This window comes from Artibeus jamaicensis, unplaced genomic scaffold (genome assembly GCF_021234435.1).
Source record: "Artibeus jamaicensis isolate MK-2021 breed Jamaican fruit bat unplaced genomic scaffold, CSHL_Jam_final scaffold_537, whole genome shotgun sequence".
Lineage (NCBI taxonomy): Eukaryota > Metazoa > Chordata > Mammalia > Chiroptera > Phyllostomidae > Artibeus > Artibeus jamaicensis.
Window position 1 is genome coordinate 35,033,513 of NW_026522047.1, and position 25,912 is coordinate 35,059,424.

The 25,912-nt window shown below is 36.5% G+C and overlaps 1 protein-coding gene and 1 pseudogene across 4 annotated transcripts; one reads left to right on the top strand and one right to left on the bottom strand.

Annotated features, from left to right (window-relative positions):
• The first annotated feature begins 79 nt into the window (after window positions 1–79).
• On the top strand, window positions 80–22,368 carry CEP44 (centrosomal protein 44). 4 transcript variants are annotated; one of them, XM_037143772.2, is made up of 13 exons: window positions 80–445; window positions 1,950–2,058; window positions 2,988–3,019; window positions 7,302–7,421; window positions 13,951–14,098; window positions 15,280–15,426; window positions 15,799–15,921; window positions 17,120–17,290; window positions 18,265–18,471; window positions 19,089–19,164; window positions 20,384–20,505; window positions 20,765–20,802; window positions 21,551–22,368. In XM_037143772.2, the coding sequence occupies exons 4-13, from the start codon at window positions 7,333–7,335 to the stop codon at window positions 21,597–21,599; spliced, it is 1,170 nt and encodes a 389-aa protein (XP_036999667.2). In that variant the 5' UTR covers window positions 80–445; window positions 1,950–2,058; window positions 2,988–3,019; window positions 7,302–7,332; the 3' UTR covers window positions 21,600–22,368. The 4 variants fall into 4 exon arrangements, with proteins under 4 accessions (XP_036999667.2, XP_053514363.1, XP_053514364.1 ...); XM_053658388.1 differs by lacking the exon at window positions 1,950–2,058; XM_053658389.1 differs by lacking the exons at window positions 1,950–2,058; window positions 2,988–3,019.
• LOC119048219 (small nuclear ribonucleoprotein-associated proteins B and B'-like) lies at window positions 11,842–12,715 on the bottom strand (annotated as a pseudogene).
• Window positions 22,369–25,912: the final 3,544 nt, after the last annotated feature.

Below are 25,912 nucleotides of genomic sequence, written 5' to 3' on the forward strand. Positions count from 1 at the left end.
GGTGTGAGCCTTAAAGGAAAAAAAGTTTATTCCCGTTGTTTACAATTCGTTATAAATTCCTTGCTTCCTCATTTCGCATCCCGAGCCACTCTGAGCATCAAAACTAGGCCAAGTGCTGTTCTGCCGCTTGGGCTCGGACTCGCCGTCGAGAAGGCTCTCGGCAGAGTCAACGTCCTCAGGGGTCGGGGCGAACAGGGTGTGGAATCTGCAGCGAGAAATCGTGGAGCTGTCGGGAGCCAGCAGCTTTGACGGTCCTGCCGCGGTGCTTGGCGGGCTTAGACCCGCTGTTCCAAATACAAACCGTCGGCGTGAGAAGCACACCAGGGCAGCGGTCCGGCACCAGGGACTCCTTGCTGAACGCGGGGCTCCCGTGGCTATCTCTGGTTGTGAATGCAACCTCTCCCTCTCCTCTACGGAGCCCGCCTGTTTGCTTAGCCGCTGCTGGGTGAGCCGGGGGGAAAACTGGCGAGATTGCACCTTAAACTGGGCTGGGGTCCCCTGTGTCCAGTGCCTTTACTGAGGCCCTGGGTGGGAGCGCATGACCAGCTCTGGCTTTTCATCTTTTTAAATGAAGAGGTGGAAGGGAAGCCAGAGATGTGGCTTGCCGATATATCCAACTGGTACGTCCCTTAGTGACATCGAAGTAGGCAGAATCGTAGCAGCTCCTCCTCTGAGATTAGGTTGTGATTTATGGTGTTGAAGGAGCGGTCCAGCTCCTTGGAAAAATTGACTGGAAGGAAGGGACGAAAGTAGTGGATGCTTTCCTTGCTTGCATTTCGCTGGCGTTTCAGTATTTTTCCACTTTCCTACAGGACTGTTGGTTTTCCGTTCACTATGAAAAAAATCAATCTTGTCGATTCGATTCCGAAATTATAGCTATACTAGACTTTTTCCTAAAATTACCCAAACCTTTTAACAAGTTTTATATGTAAACACAGCAGTCCCACTGAACTCTGTACTTGTCCCTTACTCTCTCTGTTTTTCCCCATTTTTTCTCAGTGTTTTCTTTCTCAGACGCTTCTATCTCTTAGAACAGTATATCCCTGAAATCTTTTTTGTGAAAAGTTTGATAAACTTATTTTTCTTCATCTCTACTCTATTTTTCTACAGTCTGTCTTCCTACTTTATTTTTTATATTTTATTATTTATGCTATTACACTTGCCCCACTTTTTCCTCCTTCTACCCACTCTACCCAGCCCACGACCCCTCCTTCCATCGTCATTCACACTTGTCCAAGTCCCTGGGTCCTTCTGTAGGTTCTTGACTAATCCCTTCGCCTTCTTTGAATCAGTCCCCACCTCCCCCCCTCTCCCCTCTTAAAGCTGTCAGTCTGTTCATGATTCTAAGCCTCTAGTTATATTTTGCTCATTAGTTTAGTTTGTTCATTAGATTCCCATACTCCTCTATTTTTGATACATGTTTTTGTATCTAGGGTCATGATCTATGTCACAAATTTAGTTATCAACCATAATTGTTATAGTCAGTATAATGGCTTCATTCTGAACAAAATTCACTCTAAGTTTAATGGCATTGCACTGGGAGGCATCATTTAATGACCTCCAACAACAATGAGATGTATCCAGACTAAAAAAATCTATCGAGTTCAATTGGGCAGACCTGACTTGCGGAGAGCTCTCTGGAGGAAGGGAGGAAGCAATACTGAGACCATCTTAATGGTTGAATCTAGATTATAAGCTGAATAATAGCTCCTTTTAATTTTCTTTGGTAAGGGTGATAGAGTATAAATATTAATCATAAAGTTGTAACATTTTGCATAAGTCATCGATTATGAATTCTTTTAATATCCTGATTTTTTAAATTTTATAATAGACTCAGTAAGGCTTTACATGGAAATGTAGAGCAGTAACTAATTTTTCTACAATATTCACATTTTGTATCCCTTTATTTTTTTCTGTCCTGTTTTATCACTTATCTCCTTCACCTACAGATCCAAGCTGTACTTGTATCTTACTCTTCTTCAAAATATCTATTCTGCTGGTACTGAAGAGGATGTGTTCCAGGGACACACTTTGTTGTCAGAAATCCCATTATCAGAGGTAGAAATAATGAGACATTGCTGTATGTTCCAGAGCTTCAGAGGAAGGAAAGATGGAAAGATAACATAAAGAGTTAAATAAAACAAAATTACATGTATTGGAAAGATGGAATATACATCTGGAAGTATTAAAAAGTTTATGGGAAGGAATACAATTTATATTGAAGTTATAGAACATCTTAAGCAGAAAGGTGCCCCTAGAAGAATTGTGTTAAGATAGATGAGTCTGACACTTAAAATGAGCTCAGACCTACTACTACGCTGGCCAATGCCAATATTTAAGAATGTATATTTTTTGTAGTTACAGCCAGATTAGCTCCCACCACATCTTCCCTTGGAAAGTAAAGGCTGGTCATTGGAGGTCATCTCTCTTATTGCTTCCATTGTCCATCTTATCTAACCCCCAGTCATCCTGATGACATTAAATAACATTGGCCTTTTGGGCCAGTATTTTGCATAATGTGATTTCAGGATTACTTCTGTTTTTTCCTAGTTATCTCCCAGTTGACAGTACCTAAAATTCCCTCTGCCTAAAAATGTAAATGTTTAGTTGAAGTAACTTTTTTAGCTGAAAAATTTTGACTAAAATGCATGCATAAGTGTATTAAAATATATTCATTAACCTGTCCTTTACCATACTGATCAAGGAGAGGAGACTTGGATGAGGAAGAGACTGTGTCTCTAAAATGGGGAAAGGTTTCAGAATTGGGTGGCTAGGAGCTTACGCTAGAAAGCTTACAGAATTTAGGGTTTTGCACACTGTTAGCCTCATTACCTCTAGTTACGTATAGATAGAGGGTGTATAAGGAGATGACTTTTCTCCTGGTCACCTGCTGGAAGGATGACTGGGGGGAAGATCCCATTAACTCTACTTCACCAGATTTATGAATTACTCTGTTTTGTTTTTAATGTCATGACTTCACTTTAAAGGAGCTTCCTGCCCAGAGGATTCAGTACTCAAGGTATTGTTATTTATTATTTTCCTTCTATAAAGTATCCATGGACAGTTACAAATAGATGTTTTAAAAGTGTGCTCTTGAGCTTTGCCTTACTAGTGGACTAGACTAATAGTTTAGATTACAGTATGTCTTTATCTCTTTCTAGCAAAAGTTCTTAACTATTTTTTTTAATTTTATTTATTTATTTTTCGAGAGAGGGGAAGGGAAGGAGAAAGAGTGGGAGAGAAATATCAATGTATGGTTGCCTCTCATGCGTCCCCTGCTGGGAACTGGCCTGCAACCCAGGCATGTGCCCTGACTGGGAATCGAACCACGATACTCTGGTTCACAGGCCCGCGCTCAATCCACTGAGCTATGTCAGCTAGGGCTTAACTATTTTTTAAAATCTATTTATTTTATTAACCTCCTAGGTCATAACCTTTTTTGGGAATCTAGCAAAAAAGCCCTACTACAAGCAATAAAAAAGATTATTTAAAAATATAATTCCATGGTATTATTTTATTTGGGATTTTAAAAAAGTGAACCATTTTGTTTAAAATGTCAAACATTTTTCATGTGTTTTGGTGCACACACATATATAAACACATTACTCTGTTACGTATATTCTTTGGAGTCATGTTCCTGCCTCATAAGCCCCATGAACATCAGCTTTAGTAGATATCGCCAATGAATGTTCCAAAATGACTGTACTAATTTACCCTTTCACAGCAGTCTGGCTTTCTGATCCTCTACAACCTCACATTTTTATTTACTTTGCACTTTCCTAGTAATTAATGAGATTGAGTATCTCTTCACGTGTTAACTCTTCTATAAAGTTCCTGTTCAGGTCTCTTTCCTGTTTTTTTTTTGTATTGAATTGTCTTTGTTTTTTTTTCTGGTTGTTTTGTAGGAATTTCTAGACATGAATATTTTTGTTGGTTATGTATATGGCAGCATCCTCTTCCATCAATGGTTTATCTTTTTACACTCCTAAAGGTGTCTTTTGATGAACAGAAGTTACCAATTTTAATGTATTTCATTTTACCAGTCATAAGATAAGAAATCATTCTGTACCTGAAGCTCATAAAGATTATTCTCTCATGTGATCTCCGGAAAACCTGGTTGTCTTATAGTTTACATCTAGATCTTCAACAAGCCTGAAATTAATTTTGCGAAGAATGTGAGATACTGTTTACATCAGAGATTCAAGATTTATTTATTCCATCTGGATATTCAACTGACAAAGTACCATTTTTGAAAGCGCCGAATCCTAGCCACTAGACCACCAGGGAGTCCTAAAGTACCATTTTTGAAAAAAGACCATCCTTCCTCCAGGGCTACTAGGCATCAAGTCTGTTATAAACCTAGTGTTGATGTACGCATGGTCTGTTCTGGACTCTGTTCTGTTCCATTGTTTTATTTGTACATCTTTTCACTACTTCCAAATTTAACTTTGTACTGACTCTTGATACCCAGTGGGTAAGTCCTCCAATTTTGATCTTGATAGTTTTCCTGTATCTTTTGCATTTCTGTATAAATTTTAGACTCAATCTATCAATTTCCACCTAAGAAAAACTACAGAGATGTTTTGGAGGGAGAGGTGGTTAGGAGGGAATGCACTGAATCTGTGAATCAATATACAGAGTCTTCCAATTGTTGATCAGCATGCATACCTCTTCTATTTAGGGCTTCTTTAATATATGTCAATAAAGTTTTATAGTTTTTTTGACATCTTACACATCTTTTCTAGATCTATTCACATGTGTATGATTATTTGTTGAGACTATAGTAAATTATTTGTACATGATGCGGACCCCGGGCCTGAGGACCTCATGGGGTCCATGGAGTTATGGATGAGACACAACAAATTCACGTGGACTATTGAGTCCTGTGGAGGAAAAGGGACAGCGCAGCTTCTCCCTCAAGAAGAGAAAAAGCCTCGGCCCTTGCCTTGACAAGCTTTTATTGCTTTTCTGGGCACATTGCATCATGGTCTTCATTTGCTATATACAGGTTCCCATTAGGTCATTACCTTTTACAGAAAACAAAGGTGAGGATGCTGCTAATCACATCACAGAAGAAGGATATTTGCAAATGCAAAGGGAAAAGTGGTTGAATTGATTACACTCATCCTTAGTAGGTTTAGCATGGATTTTAAAAGTTACTGTAAAGATATGCAGTAAATGTTTTCTGCCTCAATTCAGGGTGAGGGAGTTTTAGCAAAAGCAAGTTTCATAGCAGTCAAGGTACAATGCAGGCCTGATTCCCCACGGGAGAACCTATCTATGGGCGTGGGTCCTGTGCATCTCTGAGTGGGACACACTATGCAGAAAGGTCTCCTATCTATACATATATAATTTTAAAACATTTTCTAAATGTTTGGAGAATACAGGAAATACAGTGGTTTTTGTATATTGGCCTTCTATCCAGCAACCATAGAAATTTACTTATTTCTTTAGCTTTTTTATACACAATTATGTTATCTATGATTAATGACTTTTATTTCTTCTTTTTTAGTCTTTATCCCTTTTGTTTCTTCTTGCACTTCTGTACTATCTACCACCTCTAGTACAGTGTTGAATAGAAATAGTGAGACTGGGTAAGCTTCCTCATTCCCAATCTCAGGAAGAAAGTATTTAATATTTCACTATTAAGTATAATGTTTGCAAGAGATTTTTGTAGATAACCTTTATTGAGGGCAGGCAGTTCTCTTCCACTGCTAATGTCGTAAGAATTATACCATGAATGACTGTTGAATTTTATCAAATGCCTATTCTACAAGTATTGAAATGATTATAAGATTTTTTTCTTTATTTGTCCATGTATTGAATTATACTAATTTTTTGTCTTGTTTTAGACTTTGGATAACAATTTGATACTATTTTATTAATTTTTTTTCAAATTGCTTTAGCTTTGCCCATTAGGAGATAGCTATTTCATTTGTTTCTCTGTCCTTTTCCACATACCCCCATCGATGTCAGATTAGTTTGTTTGTTTTTTGTGTTCTTCCTTACTTTCTGGACCTCAGTATTGGTTCATCTTGCATATTTCCTGCCCCAGCCCTAGAACTGGCCGTTTCTCCAGGAACCCCTGGTTCCTTTTATTGGAGAATAGCATTACAACCAAGATCTGGATGCCATGTGTGCTCTTTGCTACTGGGGTGTCGATGCCTTTAGTCACTTTCAGCTGGCAGAGAAAGGAAATATATGTGTCTATGCTAAGCTGTCGATATCTACACATCTATAAATATTTCAATATGAAACTGTGTGTATCTATATGAAGCTAAACATGAGTTCATACTGGTGTCTCTAACTGATCCGTTAGTCTCCTCCCTTGCCTTATCTGTGAATTCTCACTCCAGCAGTGAGACACCTGGCTCTTACTGTTCAGCCATCCATTTGCTTAATTGTTCAGTTCCAGTAGATATGCGTAAAAGGATAAGAATTAATTGATATATACATGGAAAACAACTTTATAAACTAAACCTAGAGAAGCAGGGAGGTAGTTGTTTAGCTGAGCAAGTTATGTATCAGAGAGAGGAAGGAAAGTAAAAATCTAGGATTTAGCAGCTCTTTGTGTGAACTTGCCAGTGCTCATTCTGTTTTAGCACCCCTGGCCTCACTCCTCACAGAACTATAAGGGGCTCCTTGTTTCTGAACCTATCTTGCTTCTAATGGTTTTCTCCTAAATAGACAGATAGGACTGGCCCATCTCTGTTCTGTCAGGTTGGTTATCACTCATTCATCTTCCAAAATTTTGTTGATACCTCTTCTGTCATGTGGAATCCTGCTAATTCTGTATGTTCGGGTTAGTATATATGATTTTTAATCTTTTTTTTTAAGCAAAGCATTTTATTGGTAACTGTGAGGTCAGAGCCCTGGGAATAATGACTATATCTGTGATAAATTTGTCTTCATTTTTTACTGATTTTTTTTAATGTAGCCTTTATAAGCCTCCAAAATAGTCATTGTTGCATATTATTTTGAGTCGATGTGTATTCCCAAATGGTACTTTGTTCAAAATAAACTATCTGGGAGAGTATCATATGTGAGACACATTATAAGAGCATGAACATAAGGCAAACTTTTTTTATAAGGAAAAATATTGGCAAAAGCACACCTTATATTCAGGAATGTAAGGTAGATACTAGGCAGCATTAGACCCTAAGTAGGGAAGATAAGTTAGGGAAGAAATTGCTAAGAAAAGATAAATATGGTAAGTGCCCATAGGAGATATGACAAGATAGAATAGAAAAGCTTCAAAAGTATACAGACTTAACCAGGGTTTCATGGGTTTTTATTTTTAGGTGAAATAGTAGCTGAACGTAATGTTAAATAATGGCAACAGGTGACTTAAAGAGAAGCTTACGGAACCTAGAACAAGTGCTTCGTTTGCTAAGTTATCCTCAAGAGGTGGATTGTGTAGGGTAAGTTATAATATTAAACTCAATTCGTAATCTTTATGGTAATGACTTGATATAATATTTGACATGGGATATATCTAAATAAAGGTATATCTAAATAAAGACATTGATTTCACAAAAAGTCCAACTCTAGAGATTTAAAATACCTTTTAGAAGTAGCAGCATACACTACTTGAGTGTACAACTTTTAAAGTCATAGAAATATAATTAATTCGTTAGTTATATAACTCACCCCCCCCTCTCACATTCAGTTGAATAGTATTTCTTCAGGATTTGGAAGATTCTACTTAATAGATTTCTTATGGCAATTTATACCTTGTCTGAAGATGATTAGGCTAACTCATATTACAGACCGCACTTTGAATGTTTCACTTTAGTTTCCATTTTCCAAATATGACTTACTTTCTTTTATGGAATGTAGTAACACACATTTCTTCTCTATTCATACCCATGTATTATAGTATTCTCGCCATCTGCTACCCCCTAATACTTTTTCCTTTTTACCTGGGATTATTCATCGATGAAATATTCCCTCTCTGGGAGGCAAGTTAACATCTAGTACTTAGTCTTTTCACTGTAGTGATCCCACATCTGGAAAAGACTGATGCCTGGCACATATTAGAAGCTACTTAGATATTTATGCAATGAGTGTCAAGGGACAAGTCCAGATTAGGTACTTATTCAAGTAATAGAGTTAAACCAACCAGGTAGAAAGCTGGAGTAATGAGCTTTATACATAAAAATGGATGTTCTGATGGCATACAGGGAGAGTTAACACCAAGAGACGACTGCAGATGAAAGGATAGTGAGGAGAGCAAGGAGAAAGTTGAGTTCTAGTGGCTGATACTATAGACATCATATATGAGAAGCAAAAAGTATTCCATAGTGTGCTTCCATAGCATGTGTCAATCATCGGTTGGTTCCTCAAAACAGGAAAATGTCTACCGTGTAGTCTTGCCAGGACTTAACCAGTTTGAGTAGCCAAGTTGTTTTCTTACCCCATTAACCATCAACATTTTAAAGGACATTTTGTATAGGAATAATTCTAAGATACCAATTATTTTCCCTTCTTCTGAGTACACTGTTTAAACATTTGATTTTCTTATTGACTTGAGTGTCATTAAGAGTAATAATTTTTATTTTTTAATATTTTAGAAAATTGATTTTCTTTTCTTTACTTTTAAAAATCTTTATTGTATTTTTTCCATTACCATTTCGTCCCCTTATATCCCGGTCTGCCCAGCAATCACCCGCTGTTGTCCATGTCCAGGAGTCCTTATTCCTTTTTGCTTAATCCTTCTAATGCTCCACTAGCTGTCATCTGCTTTCCATTTATGAATCTGTTCCCATTTTCCTTGTTAGTTCAGTTGGTCTATTAGATTACACATATGAGTGAAATCATATGGTATTTGTCTTTCTCTGACTGGCTTATTTCACTTAGCATAATGTTCTCCAAGTCCATCCATATTGTCGCAAAGGTAAAATTTTCTTCTTTTTTAATGACTGAGTAATATTCCATTGTATAAATGTCCCATACTTGTTTTGTCCACTCATCTACTGATGGAAACTTGGGTTGCTTCCATATCTTGGCAACTGTAAACAGTGCTGCAATGAACATAGTAGTGCTTATGTTCTTTTGAATTAGTGTTTTGGGGTCCACTGGATATAATCCCAGAAATGGGATTGCTGCATCAAAAGGCTGTTCTAATTTTAATTTTTTGAGGTATCCCCATACTGCTTTCCACAGTGGTTGCACCAGTCTGCGTTCCCACTAACAGTGCAAAAGGGTTCCCCTTTCTCCACATTCTCACCATCATTTGTTGTTTATTGATTCATTGATGACAACCATCAATAAATCAGGTGTGAGGTAGTATCTCATTGTTGTTTTAATTTGCATTGCTCTGATGATTAGTTACATTGAACATCTTTTCATATGTCTATGGGCCATTTGTATGTCCTTTTGGAGAAGTGTCTATTTAGGTCCTTTGCCCATTTTTTAATTGGGTTAGGATTTTTTTTTGGTGTTGTTTTGTAAGTACTTTATAAATTTCGGACATTGACCCCTTATCAGATGTATTGGGGAATATGTTCTCCCATTCTGTGGGTTGTCTTTTTATTTTGTTGATGATGTCCTTTGCTGTGAAAAAACTTTTTAATTTGATGTAAGTCCCATTTGTTTATTTTTTCTTTTGTTTCCCTTGTTTTGGGAGATAGATCTGATTAAAAAAATTGCTACTGACAGTGTCTGAGATTTTGCTGCCTATGTTTTCTTCTGGGATTTTTATGGTTTTGGGCCTAACATCTAATCTTTGATCCATTTTGAATTTATTCTTATGCGTGGTGTAAGAAGGTGGTCTAGTTTTATTTTTCTGTACATTGTCCAAGTTGTCCATCACTGTTTATTGAATAAACTATCTTTACCCATTGTATGTGCTTGCTTCCTCTGTCAGATATTAATTGACTGTAAAGGTGTGGGTTTATTTCTGGATTTCTGTTGTTCAGTTCATTGATCTATGTGTCTATTTTTATGTCAGTACCATCCTGTTTTGATTACTGTGGCCTTATTGTATAGTTTGGTATTAGGTAGCCTGATTCCTCTAACTTTGTTCTTTTTTCTCAGAATCACTGTTGCTATGCAGGAGATTTTTGGGTTTTATATAATTTTTGAAATATTAGTTCTAGTTCTGTGAAATATGTCATTAGAATCTTGCTAAGAATTGTGTTGAATCCATAGATTGCTTTGGGTATTATGGACATTTTAATGATGTTAATTCTTCCTATGCATGAACATGGTATGTGCTTCCACTTATTTGTGTCTTCTTCAATTTCTTTTTTCCGTGTCTTATGATTTTTCTCAGTGTAGGTCTTTTACATCCTTGGTTAGGTTTATTCCTAGGTATTTTATTCTTTTTGAAGCAATTGTCAGTGGGATTATTTTCTTAATTTCCCTTTCTGTTACTTTTCTATTGGCTTACAACTGATTTCTGGATATTAGTTTTATATCCTGCTACTTTGCTGAATTCATTTATCATTTCTAGTAGTTTCTTGGTAGAATCTTTGGGGTCCTCTATGTACAATATCGTGTCATCTGCAACTAAACATAATTTTACTACTTCCTGTCCAATTCAGATGCCTTTTATTTCTTCTTCTTATCTGATTGCTGTGGCTAGGACTTCCAGTATTATGTTGAATAAGAGAGGTGAGAGCAGACATCCCTGTCTTGCTCCCGATCTTTAGGGTTATACTTGTAGTTTTTGCCCCTTGAGTATAATGCTGTCAGCAGGTTTGTCATATGTGGTCTTTACTATGTTCAGGTTTGTTCCCTCTAGTCCCACTTTGCTGAGAGTTTTTATCATAAATGGGTGCTATATTTTATCAAATGCTTTTTCTACACTTATTGAGAGCAGGTTCTTTGAATTAATAAACAAAACTGACAAACCTTTAACCAGACTCATCAAGGAAAAAAAAGGACCCAATAAATGAAATCAGAAATGAAAGGAAAAATAACAACTGACACCAAAGAAATGCAAAGGACTGTAAGAAAATATTGTGAACAACTATATGCCAACAAACTGGACAACCTGGACGAAATGGATGAATTCCTAGAAACACGCAATCTTCCAAAACAATCAAGAAGAATCAGAGAATCTGAATAGACAGATTATACCTAGTGAAATTGAAGAAGTACTCAAAAGCCTCCAAACAAACAAACTCCTGAATCAGTTTGGCTTCATAGGTGGATTTTATCAAGCACTCTGAGAAGTAACACCTCTGTCCTTCTCAAACTATTTTCTAAAATTCAGGAGGAAGGAAGGCTCCCAAACTCATTTTCTGAGGCCATCATTATCCTAATTCCAAAATGAGATAAAGATACACTATAAAGAAAGAAAATTATAGGCCAGTGTCCCTGGTGAACATACACGCTAAAATACTCAACAAAATGTTAGCAAACCAAATACAGCAATGCATCGAGAAGATCACACACCACGACCAAGTGGGATTTCTTCCGGGAGTGCAAGGTTGGTACAACTTTCACAAATCAATAAATGTGATTCACCACATCAACAAAATAAAGGATAAAAACCACACGGTCATGTCAAGAACAATAGTTTCTAGATTGTTCCATAACATAGTGGTAGCCTGTTGAGATAGGTAACTGCTGTTCCTTCCGATTGCCGCCTGACACAGCCCCAGCACATGTATGTTGATTCTTTCTACTTTTTTCCATTTTAAAATTTCTTCTTCGTTTTTTGTTTTAGTGTGCCATTTATAATACCTGGTTTGGTTTTTTTTACCGTTTGTGTTTTTTAAAGAGGCTATTCAGAGTTCACTGTACATTCATTTTATAGGTCACAGGCAGTAAAAGGACTATGTACAGCCCTTGGGGAAACAAGCAGGGAGCCGAGGAGGCCAGGCTGAGTCTCTAGGGCCTTGGTGGGTGCATTCCCGGGGGTGGGGCCCTGAAAGGGACACCAGACAACCCGTAAGAAGTCAAACTTGCAGAAAAACGGCGAGACTGCAGCACAGCGGAGCAAGGAACGAACAGGTCTGTGGTAACGTGGCTCTGTGGAACCGGTCCATACCTCTGTGGAGCTACTTTCATAACTCCGTGACCAAGGGTTGAAGAAGGCCTCACGTTCCCCGGGGAGGGAGCCGCATTCCTGGAGGGGGCATGTTCAGTGGAGTTCCTCGTCCAGGGGGCATCCCGATTGGGGCACCCATGGGAGGCCTCAAAGTAGCAGGTGGGCCCATCATACCTGGGGCGCCCTCAGCCTTTAGGTGGGGGAGGCCCCCCCACAGCCTGGTGGGTACTGGGTTGGGGCCCCTGCAATGCTGGCTGTGGCAGCAGCCGCCATCGTGCCTCTTCCTTGTGGAGTCATCAGCTGTCGGGAGGGCCCACCAACCCCACACACTGGCCCAGCAAGCCCTGCAGGGGCCTGGGGCATGGGAACACCAGCTGGGATTCCTCTGGCTGCAGCAGCTCTGCTGATCCCTGGGCCCTCAGCCACTCCAGCAAGTAGCCGTCGGATGCCCGTATTTTTGTGGGTAGGTCCCTCTCTGGTCATTGAGACCAGGTTCTCCCCTAGAAGCAGCACCAGACCAAAGACTCTCTTCCCTTTCTGCTTGTTTTAAGCTCCTTGGCTTGATCTTCCTGAATTTGTAACAATCACATAGGATCGATTCGTATGTTTGTCGAAAGCCTTGAAGGTGCCAGTGAAGATACAACAGTCTTGCAGGATGCACTTAATCCTGTAGTTGATGTGCTGCAGCATCTTGCTGCTCTTGCCCACAGTCATGGTGGCAGTTTTGACCCTCCGATACCCTCTGGATTCACCTTTCCATGGGCCTACGCATCCAGCAGCCCACTTCCACCTCTGCTCTGTTTTTCTTACCATTGCTAATCAGAGTCCCTATTAGAAGAGAGATGACCAAGATTTCTGAGGTTGTTTTATATGAGATGTTATATGCAGGCCTGGCGATCTTCTAATCATAACGTGCATCAAATGGGACAGATTTTGCTGACTGAGCAGTCTTCTGTTCATAAAAGAAGACTCAGCAGTCTTCTCATTAGGTCGAATATTATTGTACCGATTAACATAAAATAGAAACAATTTATATTTGTCCTGAAAAACAAATTCTAATGCTATCATCATATACTTGTTCTCTGTCTTACCAGAAAAATAAAATGGAGTGGGAATAGGAAAATTTGTTTACATCTTGAATTTTGTGGAAAAAAATGTTCTATCTGTGCATTATTACTCCAGTTGAACAAATATAACTGGCTAATTGAACCAATCTCAATTAGTTGTGGGAGAATCTGGAGGAACTTCACATGGAGAAAATGAGATTCATATGTGTAGGCAATTACAAAATAGTGCAAGGCCGATCATGAGGCATCAGACACTGAATAGCCTGAGAGTCATTCTGGGAGAGAGAAAGATGGATCAGAACGACGAGGATGGCGTCATGGAAAGCTCGAGACCTGAGAAGTGATGTGCGAAGAATGAATAATAGGCAGAGAAAAGTGGAATACCTTTCTAGACTGAAGGAATTAGCATAATCTGAAATAAAGTACAGATTTCAAAGGAGCCTGGTGCACTTGGAAGCTACTGATCAGCTACTTACAGTATCCCAACCCTGTTTCCCTCTATAACTTAGAACTCATAATATTTTCCCTTTGCAGTTTGTGGTAAAAAAAAAGCATATGAGGTAAGGTAACAAGTGTGTGCATGAGTGTAAAGTATACCTGAGCACTGTAAGATGGTACGTTTGTTTTATTAGGAGAAAATGTACTAGATTTTTGTTGGTACTAAAGAGCTATCGTAAGTGTTTGAGCTGATAAATAATAGAATTTCATCATAATTTGGCTAGATTGGTGTAGTGCAGGGGATATAATCTGAAGGGTCTTGTGCATCACTTAATCATTATGGCTATAGTGGTAAATTATAAATTATTGACAATAACTCTTATATTTCCCTGATTATCCAATTTTATGGAATTATGCTCACTGAAAATATTTCCCCCCCAACAGTTTGATAAAAGGAGAGACGGCAGCATGTTTGCCCATCATCAGCTATTCCCTGACCTCATATTCATCTTACGTAGCGGAACTTCTGATGGAGTCCAACGCAGAGCTCACAGCAAAGAATGACTTGCGCTTTATAGACACTGTCTATAAGGTATTTTTAAGTTTGTGGGGCAATACTTGTTTTAGAAGTTATTGATTTTTTAAGATTAATGTTTTATAATACCTTCTTAAATATATACACAGTGTGTATACTTGACAGATCACTTTCATACACATTCACCTCATTTAAATGCCGTGCCTAATGCCATGAACATGTAGCTGAAGTTCGTGTTTCATGCTCGATTAAATATCAAACATCACTCTATTAAAAAAGCTGGTACATTGATCATCAGCTATAATTTGCCCTTTTTTATATCAAATTTTAGTAAAATTTGGTATGCTGGCAGAAGTTAGAGAGAAATGTGGTTTTATTGTGTAGTGATTGTAGTTCGTAGGATTATAAGTTAATTTAGTTGTTTGTGAGAATGAACTACAGCTTGTACTGGGATTTTGTATTCCTTGTGATCTGGAACCATGTCTTACATCTAACTTAGCATTTCCACTTGTATTATGTACACTGAACTTAATCTCATATTTGATTTTTTTAAATCCTACTTATTATCATTACTTTTTATTCAAGTACTCAGGTTTTCTTACACTTTTTCAAAAATGGTGAAACTCATTTATCAAGTCCAATCTTTTCTTCTTTGAGTAGAAAGTTGCATTTGATGCAATGGGAGATTTTACGTGTAGGGCCTCTGTTTAATCTTTCCTTTCTTTGCCTTTCACCCAGAAAACTTCTATGGAAGTCTAAGAAGTACTTCTAAGAAATCATAGAGTTCAAGATTAGGTTTGAAAAATTACTGATTTCATCTATTACTCTCATTTTACAAATGAGAAATTAAAACTCAGAGGCCTACTGACTTGTCTGAAAAAACTCATGTAGTGGAAGAATTATAAACAAATAGAACTATGATTTGCAGACATATCTGGTATGGTATTTTTTATTTTGTAGTGAGCTAAGGAGTATTTCTAGTACCTATGAGGATATTTGAACTTTTTGATCATTGGCTCTATTTTTCCATTTCTCTGGACAGCCATCTATTCTTGGATACATCAAAGCTACCTGTTTTCACCTAGATTCCTCTCCTACCTGGTCATGACTTTTACCATTTCTATAAACCTCTTCAGTACCTTTTAAATAAAAGACCATCCTAAGCAGGTGGCCAGTGTTATTTTGGATTTTTGAAAGAAATTGTTCCCAGTTTTTCTTGATCTATTCCCTCTTTACAGCTTCTTCGTGATCAATTTAATTATAAACCAATCTTGACGAAAAAGCAGTTTCTCCAATGTGGATTTGCAGAATGGAAAATCCAGATTATTTGTGATATTTTGAATTGTGTGATAAAAAAGCACAAGGAGTTGAGTAGTATTGAGAAGGTAATTTTCTTAATAGATTTTAACTTATGCTAAGTGGCCAGTAGTTTAATGTATAAAATCAAATACTCTCGATAGCAAATTAATACACAGTATAATTACTGCATTATTCACAGGCTTGTGTAACTTGGTAATACCCGGTGTTTGCTTTAAACACTAGTGACTTGTATTTACACATTTGAAACTTGGAGCTACTAGTCCTAAGCCAACAAAGAGGACATTTTTTATCACTTCTTAGTTTTCAAAAAGACATACAGTTTTACAGACTCTCATGGTTTTATAGTCGTATTTCATATACAAAAATTGAAATAACAGAATTTAAATAAACATCATGCTTTCACACAAAATGTTTTACATCTTAACACTTTTTTTTAGCCTCCATCACAACAAAGGAAAAAAGTCAATTTCATTAAGTCAGAACCTTCTTCAAGCAGCGAGAAGACGTCTACGGAACCTGTCGGCATTGACATCACCGGCAGGTTTCTGACTTCGGGAAAGGTGGGAAGGTGCAGAGAGTGGTCATGGTGCTAAGAGTTACCGCCCAGTTAGTCGAATGTCCAGGTTCACTTTTCTGACTAGCAGCTGGTATGACATTCCGACTAAATGTTGTACTATGTGTTTTTTAACAACGCATACCATATGCTCTCTGGGGACTATTCCAAAAGTTAGAAGAGGGTAGAAATGTCCAGTTGAACTTTCTCTTTATATTTTTAATTCCTACTTCTGCATTTTTTCCCCACATAGAAAACAACGATTTAGGAAGGTTATATTATGTGCTCGTGAACATTTTCTCCTCTTTATGTATTCAGTCTTCCTAAAACATGGGAACATAGAAAGAGTATGCCATTAGTTATAGATTATGATGATTCATTTACCTGTCTTCATACTTCTGTATCAGGAATATGAAGTATCCAGTGATTGATAGTTCCCAAACCTATAATCTGGTTTTGGGGTTAGTGTTTTAATATCTTGATGGATATCTTTCCTGCCCTTACCTGCTTTGAGCACCTGTGGCGGAATGAATCCTCTGCAAAGGCACAGTTTGACCTGGTCCTTACCCTCAGGACTTTCCCTTTGGCATTATTATGTGTGAATTGTTAGCTGAGAGTTTGATGTTTTGTGATTTAACAGAAATTTTTAAAAATTGTAATGAGTTTTATTCACAGAGCCAGTTCTTGGTTATTTATATGTGATTTATGTGGTAACCTTTTTATGATGAAATTATTTTTAAAATAATTTTAAAATATTTAAAATGGAATAGCTTTAATATTTACAAAAGCACTCATTCCCAGTTTCAGCATCTTATCAACTCTTTGCTGATTTTGTTTCATCTTTACTGCAACCATGTTTCCCTACATCTTTCCCCAAATCCGAAACAGTTTGAAACAAATCCCAGACATCACTGAAGAGATATTTCAAAACTTTTTCTAATCTAAAAAATACTGTAAAAGATTATGACCATAATTTCATCATAAAATATTATGACGAAATATTAAGCTATATTTAAGCTATAAATATTAAGCTATAAAATATGAATAGCTCAATTAATACTTGATACATACATTATATGTGGCATGTAAGCCTTTATAAATGGTAAAGGGAAGATAAATGTTCTTGGGCAAAGTTGCACTGTGTATGCTTAAAACGACTGTGTCGGGGAAACTTGGAAGCAGCTGTGGCACATTTCTCCACGCAGAAGAAGGCTGTAGTGATCCGCCACCTCTATAGTGAAGATGGTGTGAACATTCCTGAGGACGCGTCAAGCACAGTGACAGATGTAAACGACGCATTTGCTGTGTGTGAGATAAAGGACACCGAAATGAAGGATCCTGAAGAAAAGGTCCCTGAAATCAAGTCTGAGCAACAAGTAAGAATTCTGGACTTCCTTAACAACTGCCAGTGTTTGTTACTGGGTGGTACCTAATTGCTTCAGCATCTAATCTTTAGAATATTTCTAGTCTTTTGAATTATTAATCATGACACATTGTTTTTTTTATCATTAAGAATCAGTAAGTCTTACTGATAATAACTTGACAGATATTACTTACTGCTTATAGTTAGGGTACTGGGCTAGGTGTTACAGGTGATGAGATGAATAAGACATAGTACTTGCCTTCAAGGAATTTACAGTGTAATAAGATTCAGAGATATACTTATTACAATGAAGGGTCTCTCTCACCTTCCTGTACTGATGAATGGAAATAATTGGTACACTACTGCCTTTTCATTTTAATTTTTGGGCCTTTGGTGTCCTTTTCTCCTCTCTCTTAGAGAATCTTTTCTATTACTGTATTGCCGCAGACCCTGTTAGAGTGTCTGCTCTTGCTTCTGCTAAAACTCTTTTTTCTATCTTTCTTTTGCCTGTGACCTTTACACATCTTAGTATACAGTTGGTATTTATGAAAACTACCAGATGGCCATTAGGTTTATTTCCTATTCACAGCAAACTGAACAGTTTTAATGCGCTGTCATTTCTTGGTCATTTCCTCTCAGCTTTGCGCTAGGTGTTGTTACAAGAAGCTAGTTAGTGACGGTTTTATTGTCCTACCCAGTGTTGTTCTAAAGAGCCTTATGAAAATTAATTTATTCAGTCCTCACAAGAACCATATGAAGTAGGAACTGTTTTGTTTTTTTTCAATAAGGAAATTGAAGCATTGAGGTCATACATGTTCGACGAGCTAGTATAAGTGCCCAGACAGGCTGCCTCTCAGGCAGCAGTCTCAACCCGCGTGTTGTATTGCCTGTTTTAACTATTGCAGTGGCACCTTGGAAATGGGAATACATTGACTTCTAAAGGAATTTCTGTGTGTGTAATATTTCTAACCTTTCTAATCATTGCAGGATATAAACGTTAATCCTGAGATTACTGCACTGCAGAGTATGCTTGCTGAGTGCCAAGAAAAGCTTAAGAAACTGACTCAGCTAGAGAGCAGATTAGACTCTTTGGAAGAAAAAATGAAAGGAAAAGTGATGGTAGACGAGAAAACCTGGACTAATCTTCTCAGTCGTGTCACTCTTCTTGAGACCGAACTGCTTCTGTCCAGAAAGGTATTTTCTTTTGTTCACGTGTGTAGAACATCTCAGTTACAGTGAAGTTTCTTTTTACTGTGGGGTGAGTATTCCTTTGGAAATGCTGAATCAAAGAATGTCGAGATAATGGGAAAATGCTTGGGGGGATGGAGTCCTGTTTAGACACAACCTATTTTATGCTGTTGTCATGGCCATGAAATTATTTTATGTCCCGTGATAGCACAAATGGCTTGTTTTGCAGGGTGAAGAAAAAGTGGGCAGGAGAGGAAAAATTAAAATTAGAACTTCCTCCTCCCATTTATTTCCTTCATCCAACTTGTAAATTTTATAATCACCAGATTTTCCATTGCCTTATTAAATCTGAGAAATTGTTTCTTGATTTACTCAGATTTCAGTTTCTGGTCTTGGCCTATCTTTCCTTCATAAAAAGTAAAATTAGATTTAAGAAGGTTGCTGTCTGATTTCACATTTTTAGGATTTCTTATACATAGAAATATTTATGTGTTGCCTGTAACTAAAATACTTAAAAATATTTAAACACTTATATGTCATCTTTATATTTTATGCTTAGCAGTAATAATATGAAATAATAACATTATTCTTTTCATTCTAAATTCTAAACTATATTATTCCAGAATGATGACTATATAGAATATAATGAAATGAATGAAGATTATTCCTCTAGTAGTGACATGGATATTCTCACACTTGGTAAGTTCTTGTAGTATTAGTACTGGTGGTACAGTTAGGAGTTTAGGAAAATACTTTTTGTAGGTATTTGGCAATTTTAATATTCCCAAAACTTACACTTTAGAAACTGCAGAGCTCCTAGGAACAAAGAAAATATTGAACTTACAAACTACTGAAGCCAAAGACAGCTGAAGAAGCCACCTTACATATTTTACGTGACACAGTGGCTGAGTAAATTCTAGTGTACAAAATTGCAAACTGTTACAGTTGTTTTTACCCATTTAATTACTAAATGCTATAAAGTAATAAAAATGGTCCTCCAAGTTTCTAACTTAAACTTAAGTAGTAGCTTTTCATATGTAAATAATATGTGTTAGAGAAGAAAATGCATTGGTCAGTAACCTTTACAAGCCTACAGTTGCTAAACCAGTAGGATGTAGCTCATCTTCAAAGTTGTGCCATGTGGTCTTGACCCCTGAGCTCGAGAGTGGACACTTCATCTTGGGAACACCGATACGAAAGGCATTGAGCCAAATCATTTTGTCTCCCTTGGAAATTTGGAATCAGGACACCAAGGATAGTAACTTCAAATGATGTTGAGCCTGGGCTGGGCGTTTTATCCAAGTTCATGCTGATGAGCAAGTAGAGGAATGGAGCAAATAGGCAAGAGAAGTAGACAAAAGACCCTGGTTGTAGGAGAGATGAAAGTAAAAGGAATGTAAAAGTATTTTTAGTTGTTTTCAATCCTCATGTGACAATACTTTGTTCCCTAATTGAGGTTGTCTGTGTTGGCTTAAAATAAAACTGTTAAAGGAGTTTTCTTTTTTTTTTCGGGGTGGGGGGCGGGCATGTTTTTGCAGCCAAATGGTCCTCAAGCCTGTTGATTGATTTGACAGGCATACACTTTATCTGTGATGTTCCGTAGTTGATTCAGTGGTGGGGAAGATTTGCCACAAGTTAGTAGTTTATATTTTAAAATTAATTAACTTGCCTATTGATTCAAATAATTGGTGGCTATGATGATAAAGATAATATTGCCTTTTGTAATTATTGGCCAATTTTTAACATCTAGGTCTTTATATGTAAGTCATTATCCTAGGAGACTATTAAATATTCATCTATCTGTATACCAGTAACAATTTTATATTACAATATTTGCTTTTCTTTCATATATACACATACAATTTTTAGAACTCCACTGTGAAAAGAAAAGATAACCTAAAAATTAATTTCTCCACAGAGAGAAAAAGCAAAGAAAAGGGAACAAGCGTCCCTCTGTCCTCTGGTTATAGTACAGTATCAATGGACTCAACTCCCAGAACCTCAGTTGTTAATTACTGTGGCTTGAAAGATATTTCAGAGGTAAGAAAAACTGACAACTGCTTAGAGGATTTCCTTTCTATGGTCAGGAGAACAAGCAAGCATCAGATTTAGTTGTAGATCTCATTGGCAAGAAAAGTAGTGAAACTGTGTAAATCTTAATCTCCCATAAAAATTCTTTGTGATAAGTAAATAGTACTTGATGTAAGGTTTCAGACTGTGTTTTATATGTTCGTGGCCTGTCTTTGATGATGGGTTTACTTGGAGAAATTGCCTAAATTTGTTGATTTTTAAATTAAAGGAAACAACAATCCAGAAAATGGAAAGGATGAAAAAAATGTAAGTAACAGAAAGGGGCAGCAGCAGTTCATTTCTCTATGGAGAATTGTACTGGGTTACAGTGTATATAGAATGTGCATATGTGTTTCAGACCCTAAAGGTCTCTCGATCAGGTGTGGAATTTCCTTCAGGACTCAAGTGGATAATAAATCCACCTACAGTTATGTGTGTGTCAGACGAGTCACTGTTTGGGTTTCCAGCCAGGGATGTAAAACATCACTAATGGAATTAATTGTGGATTAAAGGGTGCAGAGATGTTTTGGGTTGGTAGTTAATCAAGAAGATTATCTCTTTTTGATAATTGATTTGTCAAAATATTAAATAATATGTGTAGATGGATGGTTTGGAGATATTTTAAACATTGTTAAAGTATTGCTAGCATTTTTCAGTAAGTTGTCAGTGAGGTAATACTAAAAATCATACTTACATTTAAAGATCAGTTGAAAGGAAATGTGAAATTATTATATTTAAGTTACTAGGTAGCCTACTACTTTAAAAACTAATGTTTTTTGAAATTTGAGAAGTACTGAAATAACTTGTGCTCCAAGAAATGAAGACTATTAATGGACTCTAATTGCTATTCCTCCCTTCTGGCTATGGTATACTTAATTTATTAACAGTAATTACACCTATAAATAAGATAAATATTGAAATTTATTTTAGGCTCAAAAGTATAATTTTAGCCACTTAAAACCTATGCCTCATGATATTTATTTACTTAATGTATCACTTATTTATTACTTTTCAGGTTTGAAGAAACTGCTGAATTACTAAAAGGTTCAAATCACCAATTATAGAATTTTTCTACATGAACTTTTCCAGGATGGTGGCTACTATAGATGTTGTATACTTTAAGAATTCTCTATAAATTTTAATATACTACAATATTTTTATTAAGAATCTTAATTCCATTTAGTAGATGAGCTTTTTCATTCAGTATTGAATAAATGCTTAAATATTTTTGTGCTACGATTGTATGGTTTTTCTGTTTTACTTTTCCTAGGAAAACGCCTGTGCCAGTACATTTCTTTTACAGAGTGAAGTCATTATAGCACCGTGTTTTTGTGTTGACATTTGTTGGCAGTGTGCTAAGTAATGTGTTTTTAAAGTACAGGCCTCGGGACCATAGTTTACATCCTGTTGGACACACTCCAACTGGGACTCGCATATTGTACCCAGGAGGCTGTCCTACACACCGTTTTGCAGTCTGCACCGATGAGTAGTTCGTAATGAAAAGTTAAAAATGCTCATTGAAAATTAAATAAAACAAAAATACGACGATTTAATGCTTAGCGAGAAAGCAGCAACGCATTTTCAGTGAACATGGAGAAACTGCGGGTGTGATTTCCCTTCGGTGTTTAGAAGCAGGTCAGCAAGTTCCGCGAAGAACGAAGAACGAGGCGAGGGCTTCAGTGCTCCGTCCGTAGCACGTGAGACCAGCCAGGCAGGGTTTCTTTAAGTGATGGGGGTAATATATTTTTCTGGAGAAAATGTCTTAGATGAAGTTAAATCAAGAGAAAAAAGAAATTTACTATAAATTACTAAATGAATTATTTTTTAACTTTATAAATAAAAATGTAGTAATCATCCTGGATAATCTTCAAGAAAATTGATTCCATTATTTGTGAGGAAAAAGGAGAGTACTTTTTCTTTGTAATTATTGTTTATCTGATTGTATATTATTTTTCCATCCACTTATATTATATGTGTGTACCTTCAAATTTGTCACATACAAAACATTAAGATAAAATTCTAAGTAGAAATAACATTTAAGAAAGCATTTTTCATATTCTAGTACATGCTAAGTAATTAGACTTTAAAATTATGAACTTTTAAAGTTCACATAAAGCCTCACATTTACTAGTTTCAGCAAATATTCTAAAACAAATCCAGTCAGCTTTATATTTTCAATTACAAAAAATGTATAAAAATCAAGAACTTCAAAGAACAACTCTTACAATTAACTTCTAAAATATTAGTACCAGCATGGAATTATAGCACCACCTTGTGGTTCATATGCCACAAAGTGTTTTATCTTTTATTAAAACAAGTGATTTTCCATAAAACACAGGAGCATATTTTTCTTTTTGAAATCTCAATTCAAAACTCAATTCAATTTTTTTAAAAGAAAATTTTTAAAGTTTTTTGTGCAAAGACAAAAGAAAAAGTCTTTTTTGTCTCTTTCCTTCCTCTCCTTTCTTCTTTTTTACAAATTTTTAAAATTTTAAAATTATACTTGACACTATTTTCTTTTTTCTTTATATAGAGTACACACAGTTAAATATTTGAAACATTGTTATCTCCCAATTTACATATAGTGTGTAAATCATAAATATCAGTTGAAAATAGAGTAAAAGATGTCCTGTGTTACCAAGTAGAAACTGTTTTGTTACACTAAGTTTTGTTACACTGTTACCTAACAACAGGAACTAATAAAATCACCTCACACTAACACCATACAAGTACACTTACAAAGAATCTTAATCTATTCTTTTGACAGCGTAATTGGGGGGGGGGTGAATTTGACTTAGTTGAAGTTATTGAAGAGATACCCAAATTATTCATTATTCTCTTTTAAAAATTATAGAAAAAGTTTTCTCTCAGGCAGTTTGGTAAGTAGCTTGTAACCAAAAATCACCCCCTTTTGATTAACTTTTGAAGATCTTTATGTATGTATGTATGTATTTATTTTAAGATCTTAAGAAAGTGAGAGAAGAAAATCCTGGATAGACTATTTGAAGCTACATAATTAAATGCTCAGCTAACTAGAATTTTCACTAACTCCATCCCCTTAACTGTGTCCTGAGCTGGATGACAGGTATTTATTATACTAACCAGACAGGCATCCGCAGCTTGTGCCGCCCTGTCTGTCCCGCACTCTGAGCACATCTGGGGTGAGACCATATGGGAGCACCCTAACGAATGCGTAAGGTAAGGTATTTGTGAGAACAGATTAAAAAGAGGCAACATTAGCGATGTGAAAAATCTCAGCAAAGGCCTTTTCTTTTTTGAATTTTTCTAAGAGTTTATTTGAGCCAAACTGACGACATGGCCGGGGAGCCAGATCTCAAATGTTCCCGCTAAGGACCAGTAAGTGGGAAAACGTACTTCTGTATTTTTCTGCTTGTTTTACTCTGGTATGCAGTGTTTTAACATGTAATATAGTCCCTGAAAAATAAAAATTAAAGACTTTGGAACTGCGTTTTATGCCATTTATTACTCACAACTTTATATAATTGACAAGCACTTGGGGAAACATTAAAAAGTAAAAGAACCTTGTCAATTTTACAAACTACAACACTTTTTGAGTTCAAATAACATTATAGATTTAATTTTTACTTTTTAACAATCCCCAGGTTTGTGCTCACTCTTTCAAGCTGAAGGATGTAGAGAAGGTGGTGAGGTGGGGTTAGTGTGAAACTTGAAAGTTAACCTACAAAGTCAAAACTTTAATTGTTGTGTTACTTGAGCCTTAATGCTTCTAGTGAAACCAGCAGGTTCCTTATAGTACTCAAAGAGTGAGGAAGGCTGGAGAGGCAGTACTGATAAGGGCTAGCAATGCTAAGAACGTGCACCTTCATTTGGGGAGGGCAAGTCTGTGTTCATTTTATGATTTTCATTTATATCTAATACAGGAGTGGAAAGACTAGTGTGTATTTTATTTTTCTCTCTGAAGTTCACTAAATCATTAGTAGCAAATTTTAATTGGATTAAAAATTTTTAGATGTGGAATGTTCAACTTAGCACTTTAAAATTAAGAACAGAGTACTTATTTAGGAGGTACCCCAGACCAAACATAAATTATTTGAATTTTACATTATGATGAGTATTAAGAAAAATGAAAGAATCACAATATTAATTACCCAGGAAAGTTGAACAGTAGGAATTAGAGTGATGGGAAAGCTGAATATTTTGGAATAAGTCCTAATTATAGATCCAATTCTTCAGTTCATTTAAGCTGATATTTACTTGGAGTACAATCAACTTACTTAATCACTGGGTGGAACTCTTTCACTTGACTGGTGTCGAAATCCTGAAAGACATTTGTGGACACCCACCAGAATTATTCTATACCTGTTTCCTAAATGCCTTTTGATTGTTTCTGTGACTCGACCATAAGTTCCCTTGTCTACTCCCGCCACTTACCTTTTACTTCTATAATTTACCAGTAAAATTTACCCAAGTGAGTGTTTCTCTTTCTGAGTCCTCAGTAGACAGTGTTTCTACTTCTGTTATTATTTGATGTCACTGAAACTTCTGAGATTCTCTAAGAATGGATCTCTGTTAGTATATTTATTTTTTTAAAAGTTTTAAAATATGCGATGAACTTGTTACTGGTAGTTATAAATGTAAAATTATTCATTCAAATTAGAATGGGGCCAGGAATGACCATTTTTAGACCCATTACTGACTTTGCATTTTTCTCATCCCCCGCCTTTAGGAAGGAAGGAAGCGTTACTTTTTATACGTCGTAATTCAGGTGGTTTGTTTTTGTTTTAGTGACCTTTGCTATCGAGAATCTCACTCAACCAGAGATAATGACTACTCCTCATACCGCCCCCACCAAGTCCCGTTCCTGACAAGATTTCATTGCATCTGTTTACCTCCTTTCCCAGGGCACTGCATTCCCTCTTCTCATTTTTTGCTTGCACGATTCACTGATCTTCCTTCTTGTAGCCTTGCTTGTTCATTTGGTTATGCCTTTCTGCTGCTTACAATACATTTTTAAGTGTTCTTATTTCTGTTGAGCAAAGCCCAAACATCTTCCCCTGGACAACGCATCCTTTTCTCTGAAGTCTCATCTACCTCCCCAGTACCAGCTTCTACACTTCTGTAACTCCGTATACACAGTTCTCTTGCAAATTGTGCTTTCGCTCACTTTGCCTTTCTGCTGAAAATGACTTTCCCTTCCATCTCGCAAATTTTTACTCCTGTGAGACACTGGCTTCTTTGGAAAGGCTTTTCTCATCTCAGCCATCCAAGCCAAATTATATGCTTCTGTGTCTTTTCTTCTTTAGTGGCTTGTTTATACTTTTGACTTTTACACTGATTTCATGGTTATTACTTGTTTATGTGACTTTCATCTCCAGTGTTCTGCCTTTCAGTCTTC

What these genes read in the sequence shown, in the direction of transcription:
- CEP44 (XM_037143772.2), top strand. Translation starts at nt 7,333, where the DNA reads ATGGCAACAGGTGACTTAAAGAGAAGCTTACGGAACCTAGAACAAGTG. An exon ending in GGTTTCTGACTTCGGGAAAG is followed by an intron (nt 15,922 to 17,119) that starts GTGGGAAGGTGC and finishes TTCTCCACGCAG; the next exon opens with AAGAAGGCTGTAGTGATCCG. An exon ending in AAATCAAGTCTGAGCAACAA is followed by an intron (nt 17,291 to 18,264) that starts GTAAGAATTCTG and finishes TAATCATTGCAG; the next exon opens with GATATAAACGTTAATCCTGA.